This window comes from Mytilus galloprovincialis, chromosome 11 (assembly GCF_965363235.1).
Source record: "Mytilus galloprovincialis chromosome 11, xbMytGall1.hap1.1, whole genome shotgun sequence".
Lineage (NCBI taxonomy): Eukaryota > Metazoa > Mollusca > Bivalvia > Mytilida > Mytilidae > Mytilus > Mytilus galloprovincialis.
The window spans coordinates 3,615,637-3,634,929 of NC_134848.1; the positions used below are offsets into that span (position 1 = coordinate 3,615,637).

The following is a 19,293-nucleotide window of genomic DNA, read 5'->3' on the forward strand; positions in this document are numbered from 1 at the left end:
TTCTATCACTTTTCTTTTTATTTTCCTTGTACACTTTGTCTGTGTTATACTTTAATTTACCACTTTTCTTTGCCTTTTCCTTGTACACATTGTCTGTGCTATATCTTAATCTACAACTTTTCTGTTTGTTTTCTTTGTACACTTTGTCTGTGCTATACTTTAATTTACCACTTTTCTTTGCCTTTTCCTTGTACACATTGTCTGTGCTATATCTTAATCTACAACTTTTCTGTTTGTTTTCTTTGTACACTTTGTCTGTGCTATACTTTAATTTACCACTTTTCTTTGCCTTTTCCTTGTACACTTTGTCGGTGCTATATCTTAATCTACAACTTTTCCGTTTGTTTTCTTTGTACACTTTGTCTGTGCTATACTTTAATTTACCACTTTTCTTTTTATTTTCCTTGTACACTTTGTCTGTGCTATATCTTAATCTTTCATTCCTGTTTTTCTTTTCTTTGTCCTTTCTCTCTTTGATTTTTTTATTTTCTATATACTGTTCTTTTGCGATTTTATTTTGTCTAGCTTTATCCTTTACTTCAGCATTTTTCATCTTTTGAGTTTCTTTCTTCAGCTGATCACATAAATATGTTTGTAAACCCGATGAAAAATTCTGCAAAACAGGTTGCGTACTTGTGGTAAGAACAACATCATAATGATTTTGGTTTTTGTGATACAGATATATTCCTCTATTGTCAGATAAAGTTATTGTACTGTGCTTAAGCCAAACCCAATGTACTCCAGACTTGGTATATGTGTAAATATCAGTTTGAAGTAAATGGCTGGCTGTGAAAATTTCCACCTCTGTTGCCCAGGTTTTATTTTCTCTCATTCTTGTGTTAACTAAATAGGAATTGGCGTTTCCTTTGTACTGTGGAGGTAAATAACCTTTCAAGTCATTTTGATTTTGTATAAAATGGTTACAAATTCTCTGTCTTATTATGTCATGAAATCTTTGATGACCACAAATGGTATACGACAATGCTGCAAAGAAGCAGTTCCCATCACCAGTAATGGTTTGAAATGTAGCTGGTGCAGCTAGTTGTAAAGATGATAAAACATCTGCTGCTTGATTAGTATTCTGAGTTTTGGTAGATTCAAGGTTTAACAATAGCTGCATACGTTCCTTCCCAACTGTATTAACCGGAAAGTAGACATAAGATGAAGAAACCTGTAAAGATAAAGTGATTAATTGTGTATTTGTTCAACTATACATAATCTCTACTGATACATAGTTTTTGACTTATTACATTATTGTGAATTAATGATATAGTTTTTGTGTTTAAACAAATTTCTGGTTTTCAGTATAATATTGTTCAGGTATGTGTTTCGCGAAAAAGGTTGAGATTGATTTTAGTCAAAATGATTTTTCAAATACCTTCAAGTTTTTCTGACTAGTTATTGAGTAGCTTCAGCACAAGAAATTGTTGTCAGGCAAGTATGTTTGTAAATTTTGTAAAACAAAATCACTGCCAAAATTTTGTAAAAGAAAACCATTTTCAATAATATGGCTTTACATTTTAAAATCAAAACAACTAGAACCAACCCAGTTGTAGTGTTTTTATTACATTTATACATATTTCAAAATTGTTTGAATAGTTTGTTTTTACTCATTTTTAATTGCTTTATTTGTCAAAAGATAAGATTTAAATATTGGTTAAACTTATGTTACCAGTCATGTTAGTCCTATATCTAAATATACATACCTTTTCTCTAAATTGCTGCTTCCGTTTTTTGTCTTTTAGTCGTCTTGCTTTACTTCGTGCCATGTTGTACAATATCTGGAATGTATACAATAAAATTGTCAAAATTTTTGCAAAACAATGAAATACAACAATTAAGAAACAAAAATTTACAAAATATATTAGATATTAGGTATACTATAGTGTATTTTTGTTTTAAAGAATTGAAAGATGTTCCGACAGCAATTAAATATGATAGTGAAATCTTGCATGTATGCTATACAAATGTATGCTATACAAAAAAAGTGAAAGGTAACTTTTATTTATCAATCATTCTTTAAATAATTTGAATATTAATAGAAATCTATCTTGTATATATACCAGCTATTTTTTTCAAAAGGTAGGCCTGGCATTGACTGTACATAAAATACAATTTATAAATAGAATTAAAAAAAAAACATTTGATATTACTGCAATATTGAAGGCAGATGTTTTTAAAAATAATACAAAACAAAATTTCAATATATTTTACATCTATATCTCTGGATAAGATGATGCTGTCAATCTTGTGTGAATATTTATAAATGGTAAATAGAGTATAGATATATATATAATGTAAAATAGCATGGTTAATTTAGCCAATCAAACACATCCTTAATTTACCTATTGTATCATTCATATATTTCTGTATCTGAAATTTTTAAGTGTTAGGAAATGTTAAAAATCATTTTGAATTCTGTTAATTTTTTTTTAAAAATTTGCAAATGTGAAAAATGTGAAAATGGACAAAACTTCAATCACAATTATTAATATCTGAAAGATGTTGCTTTGATTCAAATTTTGTAGCATATGACTAAACAATAGAATCTGGCTGAGTGCAAAACTAAAGATGTGAATGAGTGTTATCCGGCACCACCACGAGGAGGGTCTACAAATAAAGCTATAAAGAAGCACTAGCTTACACAATTCTTTACGTGCAGACTTAACCATGCAATGTGAAACCTGGCCTTGGCAAGAGTAATTTTATTAAGTAAATTAATTATAAAATTTCAATTTATTTTTCTAACATTTTTTATCATATTTTATGTTCAATGCATCATCAAAATCTTTAAAGCCAAGTTTCAGATTAGTAAAATTTGAGGTTACTTATATATTTGTAAATTTCAAGGTTGAACTAGGTTAATAAAATTTACACAAAATATTAAAAAAAAAGCATTGGAGAACAAATTTCACAAACCTCAAATTTTACTTGGTGCCATCTAATGTGACAAACAGTGACATACAGCATACATACATAGAGCCTATATAGATCATAAATTTACTTACCTTTTGGTGCAAACTTCACGACACTTTCTTCATGGTTAGACTCAAAACAAACTAAGCACGTTTTTTGACAAACTAAGCATGTTTGTCAACATAAAACAAACTAAACATGTTTGTACTAAAATAAAATTTCAAATAATATATTAAAAGAACATAGAGGGGATGAATCCCAGGGATTCCCCAAATATTTCATTAGATTTGCTTTGTTATCCCATACAAGAATATATATGGTTTAGGGGTTGGGATAGCGACCGTTTACAAGTTTTCAAACAGCAGAGGGTGGGGGTGACCCATAGGGACTCCTCAATTATTTCATTGGATTTGTTTTATTGTCCCATACAAGAATATATATGGTTAAGGGGTTGGGATCTCAACTGTTTACAAGTTCTCAAACAGCAGGGGGTGGGGTGACCCCCAGGGACTCCTCAATTATTTCATTGGATTTCTTTTAATGTCCCCTACAAGAATATACATGGTTTAGGGGTGGGGATCTCAACCGTTTACAAGTTATCAAACAGCAGGGGGTGGGGTTGACCCCTAGGGACTCCTCAATCATTTCATTGGATTTGCTTTATTTTCCCCTACAAGAATATACATGGTTAAGGGGTGGGGATCTCAACCGTTTACAAGTTATCAAACAGCAGGGGACGGGGGTGACCCCTAGGGACTCCTGAATCATTTCATTGGATTTGCTTTATTGTCCCCTTCAAGAATATTCATGGTTTAGGGGTGGGGATCTCAACCGTTTACAAGTTATCAAACAACAGGGGGTGGGGGTGACCCCTAGGGACTCCTCAATCATTTCATTGGATTTGCTTTATTGTCCCATACAAGAATATATATGGTTTAAGGGTGGGGATCTCGACCGTTTACAAGTTCTCAAACAGCAGGGGGTGGGGGTGACCCCTAGGGACTTCCCATTTCTTTCATTTGATTTGTTTTATTGTCCCATACAAGAATATATATGGTTTAGGGGTGGGGATCTTGACCGTTTACAAGTTTTTTAAACAAGGGGGGGTGGGGGTGACCCACAGGGACTTCCCTTTTGTTTCATTTGATTTGTTTTATTGTAATAGTACATTCTCAAATTGAACGGGGTGGGGGTGACCCCAAGGAACTTCCATTTAATTTCATTTGATTAGTTTTATTGTCCCATACAAGCATATGTATGGTTAAGGGGTGGGGATGTTGACCGTTTACAAGTTTTCAAACAAGAGGGGGTGGGGTGACCCCCTAGGGACTTCCCTTTTATTTCATTTCATTTGTTTTATTGTCCCCTAGCCTACAAGAATATATATGGTTTAGGGGTGGGGATCTGGACCGATTACAAGATAATAGCACATTTTCAAATTGAACAGGGTGGGGAGGACCCCCGGGGACTTCCCTTCAATTTCATTTGATTTGTTTTATTGTCCCATTCAAGAATATTTGAGGTTTAGGGGTGGGGATCTGGACCGTTTACAAGATAAAAGCATATTCTCAAATTGAAGGGGGTGGGGATGACCCCCAAGGGACTCCCCCTATATTTCATGTGATTTGTTTTATTGTCCTTTAATCATTTCTGAAGACTACATGTATCTATCACTTACAGTTTTCAAGTTATATTCATTTGAAAATTTTAGAAAAAAAAATCCCATAGGGTTCTATAGTAAACCCCTCCCTTCTTTCTGCCCCCCAAAGTACCCCTTAATAGACCCCAATCCACAAACGAAAGATCGATGGCTCACCTAGACATATTAGTCTAACATTCTATGAAACCCTAAGTTAATCTGATCAGGGTTTTTGGAGAAACGCTGCGGACAAGTTCATTTTTAATGTGGCGGAAGAAAAAGAAAAAGAAAAAGAAGAATAATAAAAATAATAAGAACTGAGCAAAAACAATAAGTCTCCAAACTTTGTTTGGGAGACTTAATAAGCAAGGAATTAGCATGTTCACCTATCCTTATGTGGAGGGATGAAATACTTTCGATCGCGCTACACTGTACAGCGTAGATACGGTTTATGATGGTGAAAGTTCCTCCTTCGTTCAATTTTCATCCATGGAGATCCCTGCCTATACAATGCAGAATGTTGTCTTATTTATATATACTTGAAATAAAAACCAGTGAACCTAAACTAACAACAAATATGAAGTGTCATTATAAAGAGATCAATGAATAATATTTGAGATTTTGCTGTTAAAGAAATTATTGAATGATTGGTGTAAGGTGTGTGGGTGAAATGTGATAAGATGGTAGTTATATGTGTTGCTGGAGTATAATCAATGGTAGTTTTGTTAATAGTGTATAATTGGTGTAAGATGTGTTGCTGGAGTATAATTAAATGGTAGTTTTGTTAGTAGTGTATGATTGGTGTAAGATGTGTTGCCGGAGTATGCTTAGATGGTAGTTTTGATAAAAGTGTATGATTGGTGTAGGGTGTGTTGGTGGAATGTGATTGAATGGTAGTTTTGTTAATAGTGTATAATTGGTGTAAGGTGAATTGGTAGAATGTGATTAGATGGTAGTTTTGTAAACAGTGTATGATTGGTGTAAGATCTGTTGGTGAAATGTGATTAGATGGTAGTAAAGTGTGTTGTTGGAGAATGATTAGATGGTAGTTTTGTTAACTAGTGTATGATTGGTGTGAGGTGCATTAGTGGAATGTGATTAGATGGAAGTAAGATGTGTTGGTGGAGTATGATGAGATGGCAGTTGTGTCAGTAATGTAGGATTGGTGTTAGGTGTGTTGGTGGAGTATGATGAGATGGTAGTTGTGTCAGTAGTGTATGATTGGTGTAAGGTGTGTTAATGGAGTATGATGAGATGGTAGTTGTGTCATTAGTGTAGGATTGGTGTTAGATGTGTTGGTGGAGTATGATGAGATGGTAGTTGTGTCATTAGTGTAGGATTGGTGTTAGGTGTGTTGATGGAGTATGATGAGATGTTAGTTGTGTCAGTAGTGTAGGATTGGTGTAGGGTGTGTTGGCGGAGTATGATGAGATTGGAGTTGTATCAGTAGTGTAGGATTGGTGTCAGGTGAGTTGGTGGAGTATAATGAGATGGTCGTTGTGTCAGTAATGTAGGATTGGTGTTAGGTGTGTTGGCGGAGTATGATGAGATTGGAGTTGTATCAGTAGTGTAGGATTGGTGTTAGGTGAGTTGGTGGAGTATAATGAGATGGTCGTTGTGTCAGTAATGTAGGATTGGTGTTAGAGGTGTTGGCGGAGTATAATGAGATGGTTGTTGTGTCAGTAATGTAGGATTGGTGTTAGGTGTGTTGGCGGAGTATAATAAGATGGTCATTGTGTCAGTAATGTAGGATTGGTGTTAGGTGTGTTGGCGGAGTATGATGAGATTGGAGTTGTATCAGTAATGTAGGATTGGTGTTAGGTGAGTTGTTGGAGTATAATGAGATGGTCGTTGTGTCAGTAATGTAGGATTGGTGTTAGGTGTGTTGGCGGAGTATGATGAGATTGGAGTTGTATCAGTAGTGTAGGATTGGTGTTAGGTGTTTTGGTGGAGTATGATGAGATGGTAGTTGTGTCAGTAATGTAGGATTGGTGTTAGATGTGTTGGTGATGTATGATGAGATGGTTGTTGTATCAGTAGTGTAGAATTGGTGTAGGGTGTGTTGGTAGAGTATGATGAGATGGTAGTTGTGTCAGTAATGTAGGATTGGTGTTAGGTGTGTTGGTAGGTTGGGGTCAAGTGAAAACTGTCTGACGGGCATGAGGACCTTGCAAGGTACGCACATACCAAATATAGTTATACTTTATTTATAAAACATAATTTAACATTACAAACATTTTTTTTTTCAAGTAGTCACTGAACCATGAAAATGAGGTCAAGGACATTGGACATGTGACTGGCGGAAACTTCATAACATGAGGCATCCATATACAAAGTATGAAGCATCAAGGTCTTCCTCCTTCTAAAATATAAAGCTTTTAAGAAGTTAGCTAACGCCTCCACCACTGCTTTACCACTATCCCTATGCCGAGCTTTCTGAGATTAAAGTCGCAGGCTCGACAAAAAATAATCAGTTTTAAGGGGGCTCATGGGTCTAAATCATTTTTTTTAATTTAAAACTAGAGACTCTAAAGAGCCTGTGTCGCTCACCTTGGTCTATGTTAATATTAAACATTGTACACAGATGGATTCATGACAAAATTGTGTTTTGGTGATGGTGATGTGTTTGTAGATCTTACTTAACTAAACATTTTTGCTGCTTACAAAAAATGTTAGTGAAAATCTACAAATTTTGTGAAAATTATTTAAAATTTACTATGAAGGGCAATAACTCCTTAAGGGGTAAATTGACTATTTTGGTCATGTTGACTTATTTTTAGTTCTTACTTTGCTGTACATTATTGCTGTTTACAGTTATCACTATCTATAATAATATTCAAGATAAAAACAAAAAAACAGCAAAATTTCCTCAAAATTATCAATTCAGGGGCAGCAACCTAACAACCGATGATCCAATTCATCTGAAAATTCCAGGGCAGATAGATCTTGACCTGATCAACAACTTTACTTGTGTCAGTTTTACTCTTAGTGCTTTGGTTTTTGAGTTAAAAGCCAAAAACTGCATTTCATCCCTATGTTCTATTTTTAGACGTGGCGGCCATCTTGGTTGGTTGGCCGGGTCATCAGACACAATTTTTTAACTAGATACCCCAATGATGATTGTGGCCAAGTTTCAATTTCTTTGGCCGAGTTGTTTCAGAGGAGAAGATTTTTCTAAAAGATTACTAAGATTTACGAAAAATGGTTAAAAATTGACTATAAAGGGCAATAACTCCTAAAGGGGTCAACTGACCATTTCCGTCATTTGACTTATTTGTAAATCTTACTTTGCTGAACATTATTGCTGTTTACAGTTTATCTCTATCTATAATAATATTCAAGATAATAACCAAAAACAGCAAAATTTCCTTAAAATTATCAATTCAGGGGCAGCAACCCAACAAAAGGTTGTCTGATTCATCTGAAAATTTCAGGGCAGATAGATCTTGACCTGATAAACAATATAGCCCCTGGTCAGATTTGCTCTAAATGCTTTGGTTTTTGAGTTATAGGCCAAAAACTGCATTTGACCCCTATGTTCTATTTTTAGCAATGGCGACCATGTTTGTTGATAGATCATAATTTCGAATACAATTTACAAACTAGATACCCTAAGGAACATTCAGTTAAAGTTTGAAAGTATTTTGCCCAGTAGTTTCAGAGGAGAAGATTTTTGTAAAAGATTACTAAGATTTACGAAAAATTGTTAAAAATTGACTATAAAGGGCAATAACTCCTAAAGGGGTCAACTGACCATTTCCGTCATGTTGACTTATTTGTAAATCTTACTTTGCTGAACATTATTCCTGTTTCGGATACAATTTATAAATTAGATACCCTAAGGAACATTCAGTTAAAGTTTGAAAGTATTTGGCCCAGTAGTTTCAGAGGAGAAGATTCTTGAAATAGTTTACGACGACAGACGACGGACGACAGACGACAGACGACAGACGACGGACGACGACGGACGCCAAGTAATGGCATAAGCTCACTTGTCCCATCGGGACAGGTGAGCTAAAAATGGGGTCACCGTTTTACGCTCAAAATCTGCCTTCGAAAGAAGTATACATTTTTGTTAATGTCCTTTTTTCTGTTGACCTAATAGGGGAAATAGTTGTAATATCGAAATAAAAAAAGAACTAAATTTTACAGTTATTTAGTTTATGTACAGCTTTTTCGAAAACAACAATAAAAAATATAGGTCACCAATGAGTAAATTTAAGATATTTCTATTTTAATGCCAAAAATGGCATTTTTGCACCAAAGGGAGATAATTTGGAGCTTTTTCAATTATATCTACATTTTAAAAGTCACCTGAGGCCAACAAGAATTGATTTTTTGGAATGATTCTTGTACCATAATGATAAAGTAATAACTACTTAAGGTAATAAATAAAATTTGTAATGAAAAATTATTGTTTAATTTTTTTGAAAATCTTATACCCGTGAGCCTCCTTAAGAAAACTGTGTTCATTCATTAAGTGTATTAATAAAAAGGTTAGTCCCTCCATGTAAAAGTAACGCACAGACTGATTTCTTCATATTTAGTTTAACCTGTTTATTATACAGGTATTTCATCATAAAGTTGTACTTTATCATATATTATCTGCAGCTGTTTACCCTCAACTATTGTACATGTATTTGTATTTATACTGTAATTGTACTTTCTCTGTTGACTTGTATTAAGTTTTTAGAGAATAAAATATATATCTATCTAATAAGAATAAAACGGAATGTTACCTCCAATGATTTCACCCAAGGACTGCATCCTTGATCTATTAAACATTTTGTTACATCAATCCGTCCATACTCAGCAGCATGATGTAAAGCTGTTTCTCCATACTATAACAATATAAAAATATAAACATGTTAATGGTGTGTGATAACAAAATCATGAGAGGAGTCAAACAATTTACCAAATGTAAGAAATATAACATCGGGTAAGAAAATATCCAATTATATCAGTGTATAAAGTATTAAATGGTAGATTAAGATATATAAATTCAATGCATATTTTCTAATTCAGTGAAACAAAACAGGTAAAAAAATAATAAACTCTTAATTATATAAGTGTAACAAGTCAAATAATAGCAACCCTCACTTTATATAAGGCCAATTAAAATTAATTGATAGATTTTCATCCCCGCCCGCCCCTCTGAAATCTTCCCGCCCCGATTTTTTTTATTTTTCAAAAAATTACGATTTCCGTATTTTGTTCATTTCCGTTACCGGTAACCGTCGATAATTTCGTTTCATGTGAAACTTCCTTTTTCTAATTTCGGCTTTCGTATTTCTTAGAGAATTCTTACTGAATGATTAATTCGATATATTCTGCTGATATATGATGACAACATCATTTACCGAGAATAGAGATTGATTACAAGAATGGCGTGAAATATTCGGGTTACGAGTAATACGCTGTGTCCTAGAACGCAAATCGCAGTATGTCACAAATGACACAAATGACACAAATGTTTGTGAGAAAAACACCTTGGATTTCTTTTATTTATACAATGACTTTGTGTCAAGAAATTTGGACTGTGAATGAAACCCAAAATCGTAAGAATCGTGGAACACGTTTGACTGGAATACAGAAATTGACACAAGCATGAGCTTTATAGATTGGTGACCGTATTTTGAGTTCATAAAATACAAACATACGCATTTTTAATTTATTAATTTATAGCAAGCTCTTAGATTTAGATTTATCCATGCCTTTCTTTTTTTGTAGAAAAACAGCAAACATCCTGTCCCAATACCCACGATAGAGTCATTAAACAACTTTATGTTCTACATTGTAATTATATTTGCATCTTGCATATTAAGGACCAACCCTATTATTTCAACTCTGTTTGAGTTTTCATTTTATTCCGTACTTATCGTGCTCGTGTTGCATACCAATGCCTTTTTTTCATTTTATTAGGACAAAAAAAAAACATTGCTTAGAAAGCAAAATACATTTGATATAGATAGTCCAACTTAAGAGAGCATTTCTCCACATTTCTGTTGTTTACTATAAAATAGGTTTCTAAAGTGGCAATTACATGTAAAACAGTGGTTGCCAATCAGATATATATATTTACGAATTTGAAAAAGCGGCATCAGCGTATGGAGTATATGTGTCTCAATTGATACGTTACTCTAGAGCTAGCTAAAAGTACCTTAATTTTGTTGAACAAGGAATACTGCTTTCTAAAAAGTTGCTAAGACAGGGCTATGAATCAATCAAATTAATGTCATTACTCAAGTAATTTCATGGTCGCCATCATGAGCTGATTGGCCATTATGACAAAAGAGTGTCAGAAATCATATCTCAGTGATATTCTTCCTCAATCATAACAACCTTCCATCATTACCGAAATGAACAAAGAAATAACATGATTGGTGCCATATAGGTGTAACACCACTAATTCAGGCCCGGCCAGAAAGCACATACCAGAAAGTAGTACATATTTAACACAAAATAGTTCCTACGCATGGACATAACTTTCAAAATATTTAGAATATTTTATTAATTTTGGTATCAAATGAAAGCTGCATGACTGGTGATCATTGCAGAACAACTTTTGACTGATAAATTTGAATAATAAAAAAAATGGCATGAAATTTAAAAAGGAGGGTACATTTTGCCTTTTTTGTCAGATCGGAAGTACCTGTTAAGGTATGTTGATTTTTTTAGAACAGGACACCAGAAGGTGTTGCTTTGACATAGAATGATTGTCACTTTATTTGAACTTAAGATAAAAGAGCTGTGACCACTCGAAATTGAGGAATTTAACATAGAAAGCAATGGGGCCATTAATTAGTGGTGTACTTCCTATACGGTGCAGGAAATGCTTACCCTTCCGGAGAACCTGATTTCACTCCTGGTTTTTAGTGGAGTTTGTGTTGTTTCCTACTTATTATTTGTAACTGTTGATGTAAATGTCTTTTGGTTTTATGAGTCTTTGGTTACTCCTTGGTTTTGATTGTTATTGTCTTATACACGATACCTTATGGATGTATTTACATGATATAAGCTTATTATTACACTTGCATATATGAATAACACGTGACAAAAAGATTTCATACGAAATAAAATTTAAAAAATAAAATCCTCCCACCCGCCCCATTTTTTTCAAAAATTTGGATGAAAATCTACTAATTAATTTTAGTTGGCCTAAGTCAAACAAGTATTTGTTGACCATTTAACATGTATGATCAACAACATGATTTTATGTTGATTCAGTAGAATGATCAAAGTTAAAAAAAAACTTTTTTTCAAGAAACATTAAAACGAGTAATATTTTCTGATTCAGTACGAAGAGACAAGAAAAATAAGACCCCACTTTATATAATTCTGTCAAGTATTTGTTATTTTTAAAAGATGTTTTACATTAAATCTGTAGAATTAACAATATCTGACTAAAGATGTTAACACAACTCGTTCTCATCAACTTCTCATTAAAATCAGATGTTAACAAAATAATTTTTCGTCAGGAAACACAATAAAACCTTAACTATCTGATTCAGTTCTGTGTTACGAATAAAATGAGACCCCACTTTATATAATTCTAACAAATATGTGTTGTCCATTAAACCTGTCTGATTAACAACATGATTTTGTGTAGATTCTGTATGATGTGATGTTTGTTCAGAGTAAGGTGATTATATCTATCATTACCTTGGTTGTAACTTCTAACTGACTGCCGTGAGTGACTAGGTAAGTCACCACCTCCAGGTGTCCGTACAGAGCCGCCAACATTAATGGTGTCCATCCATCCTGTAATATCAACATATAACAGACATCAAAACTTGTGTCATAAACTGGACAATGTTGTGTAATAAATATAAACAAAATATATATCACATGAATCAGTGGTCAAAACTGAATAAAATGACCAGTCACACTTGTATTTATATTCTACATAAACAACAAATAAACAACATGTTTTATTGTGAGATGTCAGAACTTCCATCAGAACTGTTAGGTTAAAAAAATAACTTTTTTCTAGAAACATAAACAATATTTATATCAATGGACTCAGCTGGACAAGACAATTAAAATGAGGCCCCACTTTATATAATTCTGTGAAATATTTATTGTCCATTGAACCTGTCCAATTAACAATGATTAAGAAAATGACGGAAGTGATAAAAAAAAACTTTTTTCAAGAAACATTAAAACGAGTTATATTTTCTGATTCAGTGCGAAGAGACAAGAAAAATAAGACCCCACTTTAAATAATTCTGTCAAGTATCTGTTATTTTTAAAAGATGTTTTACATTAAATCTGAAGAATTAACATTATCTGACTAAAGATGTTAACACAACTCGTTCTCTTTAACTTCTCATTAAAATCAGATGTTTACAAAATAATTTTTCATCAGGAAACAAAATAAAACCTTAACGATCTGATTCAGTTCTGTGTTACGAATAAAATGAGACCCCACTTTATATAATTCTAACAAATATTTGTTGTCCATTAAACCTGTCTGATTAACAACATGATTTTGTGCAGATTCTGTATAAAGTGATGTTTGGTCAGAGTAAGGTCATTATATCTATCATTACCCAGTCTGTAACTTCTAACTGACTTCCTTGAGTAACTAGGAAAGTCACCACCTCCAGGTGTCCTCCCGCAGCGGCCGACATTAATGGTGTCCTTCCATTCTGTAATATCAACATATAACAGACATTAAAACTTGTGTCATAAACTGGACAATGTTGTGTAATAAATATAAACAAAATATATATCACATGAATCAGTGGTCAAAACTGAATAAAATGACCAGTCACACTTGTATTTATATTCTACATAAACAACAAATAAACAACATGTTTTATTGTGAGATGTCAGAACTTCCATCAGAACTGTTAGGTTAAAAAAATAACTTTTTTCTAGAAACATAAACAATATTTATATCAATGGACTCAGCTGGACAAGACAATTAAAATGAGGCCCCACTTTATATAATTCTGTGAAATATTTATTGTCCATTGAACCTGTCCAATTAACAATGATTAAGAAAATGACGGAAGTGATAAAAAAAAACTTTTTTCAAGAAACATTAAAACGAGTTATATTTTCTGATTCAGTGCGAAGAGACAAGAAAAATAAGACCCCACTTTAAATAATTCTGTCAAGTATTTGTTATTTTTAAAAGATGTTTTACATTAAATCTGAAGAATTAACATTATCTGACTAAAGATGTTAACACAACTCGTTCTCTTTAACTTCTCATTAAAATCAGATGTTTACAAAATAATTTTTCATCAGGAAACAAAATAAAACCTTAACTATCTGATTCAGTTCTGTGTTACGAATAAAATGAGACCCCACTTTATATAATTCTAACAAATATTTGTTATCCATTAAACCTGTCTGATTAACAACATGATTTTGTGTAGATTCTGTATAAAGTGATGTTTGGTCAGAGTAAGGTCATTATATCTATCATTACATTGTCTGTAGCTTCTAATTGACTTCCTTGAGTGACTAGGAAAGTCACCACCTCCAGGTGTCCCCTCCAAGCCGCCACCATTAATGGTGTCATTCCATTCTGTAATATCAACATATAAAAGACATCAAAACTTATGTCATAAACTGGACAATATTGTGTAATAAATATAAACAAAATATATATCACATGAATCAGTGGTCAAAACTGAATAAAATGACCAGTCACACTTGTATTTATATTCTACATAAACAAAAAATAAACAACATGTTTTATTGTGAGATGTCAGAACTTCCATCAGAACTGTCAGGTTAAAAAAAAAAACTTTTTTCAAAAAACATTAAAACGAGTTATATTTTCTGATTCAGTACGAAGAGACAAGAAAAATAAGACCCCACTTTATATAATTCTGTCAAGTATATGTTATTTTTAAAAGATGTTTTACATTAGATCTGTAGAATTAACACTATCTGACTAAAGATGTTAACACAACTTTTTCTCATCATTTTCTCTTTAAAATCAGATGTTTACAAAATAATTTTTTGTCAGGAAACAAAACAAAACCTTTACTATCTGATTCAGTTCTGTGTTAAGAATAAAATGAGATCCCACTTTATATAATTCTAACAAATATGCGTGGTCCATTAAACCTGTCTGATTATCAACATCATTTTGTGTCAATTCAAAATAATGATCAAAGCTTAAAAAATATTTAGTGGTATTTCCGTGTAAAATGTTGGGTGTCTACCAGCTGCTTCATATCTTATGAGTTGTTGTGTATAAGGGTAATATAGCAATGGTGAATGTTTGTGGTGAGTGTAAGGGTGATATAGCAATGGTGTATGTTTGTGGTGAGTGTAAGGGTGATATAGCAATGGTGTATGTTTTTGGTGAGTGTAAGGGTGATATAGCAATGGTGTATGTTTGTGGTGTGTATAAGGGTAATATAGCAATGGTGTATGTTTATGGTGAGTATAAAGGTAATATAGCAATGGTGTATGTTTATGGTGAGTATAAAGGTAATATAGCAATGGTGTATGTTTATGGTGAGTATAAAGGTAATATAGCAATGGTGTATGTTTGTGGTGTGTATAAGGGTAATATAGCAATGGTGTATGTTTATGGTGAGTATAAAGGTAATATAGTAATGGTGTATGTTTATGGTGAGTATAAAGGTAATATAGCAATGGTGTATGTTTATGGTGAGTATAAAGGTAATATAGCAATGGTGTATGTTTATGGTGAGTATAAAGGTAATATAGCAATGGTGTATGTTTATGGTGAGTATAAAGGTAATATAGCAATGGTGTATGTTTATGGTGAGTATAAAGGTAATATAGCAATGGTGTATGTTTGTGGTGTGTATAAGGGTAATATAGCAATGGTGTATGTTTGTGGTGAGTATAAGGGTAATATAGCAATGGTGTGTTTGTGCTGAGTAAAAGGGTAATATAGCAATGGTGTATGTTTTTGGTGAGTATAAGGGTAATATAGTAATGGTGTATGTTTGTGGTTAGTATAAGGGTAATATAGCAATGGTGTATGTTTGTGTTGAGTATAAGGGTAATATAGCAATGGTGTCTGTTTGTGGTGAGTATAAGGGTAATATAGCAATGGTGTATGTTTGTGGTGAGTATATGGGTAATATAGCAATGGTGTATGTTTGTGGTGAGTATAAGGGTAATATATAGCAATGGTATATGTTTGTGGTGAGTATAAGGGTAATATAGCAATGGTGTATTTGGTGAGTATAAGGGTAACATAGCAATGGTGTATGTTTGTGGTGAGTATAAGGGTAATGTATAGCAATGGTGTATGTTTGTGGTGAGTATAAGGGTAATATAGCAATGGTGTATTTGGTGAGTATAAGGGTAACATAGCAATGGTGTATGTTTGTGGTGAGTATAAGTGAAGAACTGCAATAAGCAATGTTTGTATTTTTTTCAATTTTGCATGGCTTATAAGTGTGATCTGTCACTTGTTTGTGATGAGTGTATAATATCATTGCTATGTCACATGTTGGTGTTGAGGTAAAGGGTGTAAGTGATATGTCACATGCTGGTGTTGAGGTAAAGAGTGTCATTGTTATGTCAAATGGTGTTGAGTATAAGAATGTCATTGCTATGTCACATGTTGGTGTTGAGGTAAAGAGTGTCATTGCTATGTCACAGGTTGGTGTTGAGGTAAAGAGTGTCATTGTTAAGTGACATGTTGGTGTTGAGTATAAGAGTGTCATTGCTATGTCACATGTTGGTGTTGATTTTAAGTGTCATTGCTATGTCACATGTTGGTGTTGATTTTAAGTGTCATTGCTATGTCACATGTTGGTGTTGATTTTAAGTGTCATTGCTATGTCACATGTTGGTGTTGATTTTAAGTGTCATTGCTATGTCACATGTTGGTGTTGAGCAAATGAGTGTCATTGCTATGTCACATGTTGGTGTTGAGGTAAAGAGTGCCATTGCTCAGTGACATGTTGGTGTTGAGGTAAATAGTGTCATTGATATGTCACATGTTGGTGTTGTAGTAAAAATTGTTACTGCTATGTCACATGTTGGTCTTGAGGTAAAGATTGTCACTGCTATGTCACATGTTGGTGTTAAGGTAAAGATTGTAATTGCTATGTCACATGTTGGTGTTGAGGTAAAGAGTGCCATTGTTCAGTGACATGTTGGTGTTGAGGTACAGAGTGTCATTGCTATGTCACATGTTGGTGTTGACTATAAGAGTGTCATTGCTATGTCACATGTTAGTGTTGACTATAAGAGTGTCATTGCTATGTCACATGTTGGTGTTGAGGTAAAGAATGTCTTTGCTATATCAAATGTTGGTGTTGTGGTAGAGTGACATTGCTATGTCACATGTTGGTGTTGATTTTAAGTGTCATTGCTATGTCACATGTTGGTGTTGACTATAAGAGTTTTATTGCTATGTCACATGTTGGTGTTGACTATAAGAGTGTCATTGCTATGTCACATGTTGGTGTTGACTATAAGAGTGTCATTGCTATGTCACATGTTGGTGTTGACTATAATAGTGTCACTGCTACGTCACATGTTGGTGTTGACTATAAGAGTGTCATTGCTATGTCACATGTTGGTGTTGACTATAAGAGTGTCACTGCTACGTCACATGTTGGTGTTGACTATAAGAGTGTCATTGCTATGTCACATGTTGGCGTTGACTATAAGAGTGTTATTGCTATGGCACATGTTGGTGTTGAGGTAAAGAATGTCTTTGCTATATCAAATGTTGGTGTTGTGGTAGAGTGACATTGCTATGTCACATGTTGGTGTTGATTTTAAGTGTCATTGCTATGTCACATGTTGGTCTTGAGGTAAAGAGTGTCTTTGCTATATCAAATGTAGGTGTTGATTTTAAGTGTAATTGCTATGTCACATGTTGGTGTTGAGCAAATGAGTGTCATTGCTATGTCACATGTTGGTTTTGAGGTAAAGATTGTCATAGCAATGTCACATGTTGGTGTTGAGGTAAAGAGTGCCATTGCTCAGTGACATGTTGGTGTTGAGGTAAATAGTGTCATTGATATGTCACATGTTGGTGTTGTAGTAAAAATTGTTACTGCTATGTCACATGTTGGTCTTGAGGTAAAGATTGTCACTGTTATGTCACATGTTGGTGTTGAGGTAAAGATTGTAATTGCTATGTCACATGTTGGTGTTGAGGTAAATTGTGTCACTGCTATGTCACATGTTGGTGTTGAGGTAAAGAGTGTCACTGCTACGTCACATGTTGGTGTTGAGTTGAAAATATGACGTTCCTTGTGGTACATTTGTAGCAAGTGTCACCTTGGTGCAGAGTAACAAAATAGGATTCAGATATACAATTAAACAAATATTTAATGTCAATTGTTCGCTTATTCACTTTATTCATCTATTTGTAATAATAACAATTTGTATAACTAAAAATAAAGATTTTGATAAATGTTTGTTTAAATTTAACCCATATGATCCCAAAACATGTCTGCTCAGCTGGACCGTACGCGTATGGTCGGACCGTACGAATATACGTATACGGTCTGGATCGTACACGTACGGTCCAAATACTCATATGGTCTGGAACATATACACTAAGGAAGTATCAGACAGCAACCCTTTGACATACAAACTGGAGTGGTATACATCATGGTAATAAAGTTAATCACAATATTTCAGTTGTATACAGAAAGGAAGTATCAGACAGCAACTCTTTGACATACAAACTGGAGTGGTATTCATCAGTGTAATGAAGTAAATCACACTATTTCAGTTGTATACAGTAAGGAAGTATCAGACAGCAACCCTTTGACATACAAACTGGAGTGGTATTCATCAGTGTAATAAAGTAAATCACAATATTTCAGTTGTCTACAGTAAGGAAGTATCAGACAGCAACCCTTTGACATACAAACTGGAGTGGTATTCATCAGTGTACAGGGATGATTCCACTATATAGTTTAGGGCCGCTTAGCGGCCCTTAAATCTGCCAGCGGCCCCAAAAAATGTTTGTGAATATAAATTCCCAATTCAGGAAAATAAAATAAAAATCGGTATTTCCGGAAAAGTTTCAGTCACCGATTACGGCAACTATAATTTGTCATAGTTTGTCGTCAAAACGTAGTAAAATCCAGATAAGAATGCTGACTATGATCGCATTTTATTTACAACAATTTCATTATGTCAACATTGAACTTGAGGTAAACAATTTTAGCAGCAGGATTCAATTGAATAAAATGTTATGGGAGTATTTGAATTCGCAAAAGTGGATCGCTCAGCATTGCAAACATGCTTTTTGTCAAAATTGGTGTCAAAGCAGACCTCGGCAAAGAACAAATTCAAATTTTGATACAACATTGATGAATAAATTTTAATGGGTGCCGATCTTAGAAAAGCAGATCGCCCAGCAGAGCCGGTTATGTAACCTGATTAAAACTTGCTTTGTAAAAGAAATTATTTTATATTTTGCTCTATTTCCTCAAAAGACAAAAGTTTGCGCGTTTTTGAAAATAATGTTGATGATAGACCATTCATGAAATGAGCCCCAGCGGTTTTTTTCAGTGGTTAATACGGCATGCCATTTTGCTATTCAATCTAACTTCAAGATATCTCTTAAACTTTATAAGATATCTTATATAATAGTTCATTAGATATCTTATATAGTTTGTAAGATATCTTATATAGTTTGTAAGATATCTTATAAAGTTTTTAAGATATCTTACATAGTTCATGAGATATGTTATAAAGTTTATGAGATATCTTTTATAGTTTATAAGATATATCATATAGTTTTCTTTATCATA

The 19,293-nt window shown here is 33.5% G+C and overlaps 1 protein-coding gene across 1 annotated transcript in view; it reads right to left on the reverse strand.

Moving 5' to 3' along the window:
- Positions 1-13,202, reverse strand: part of LOC143051541 (uncharacterized) — a 64,661-nt gene extending 51,459 nt beyond the window's left edge. The window contains exons 1-2 of the mRNA XM_076224435.1: positions 13,108-13,202; positions 9,295-9,396 (exon numbers count right to left, since the gene is read on the reverse strand). Coding sequence (XP_076080550.1) covers positions 9,295-9,396; positions 13,108-13,188 — 183 coding nt within the window. The 5' untranslated portion in view covers positions 13,189-13,202. The remainder of the gene's footprint in view (positions 1-9,294; positions 9,397-13,107) is intronic.
- Positions 13,203-19,293: the final 6,091 nt, after the last annotated feature.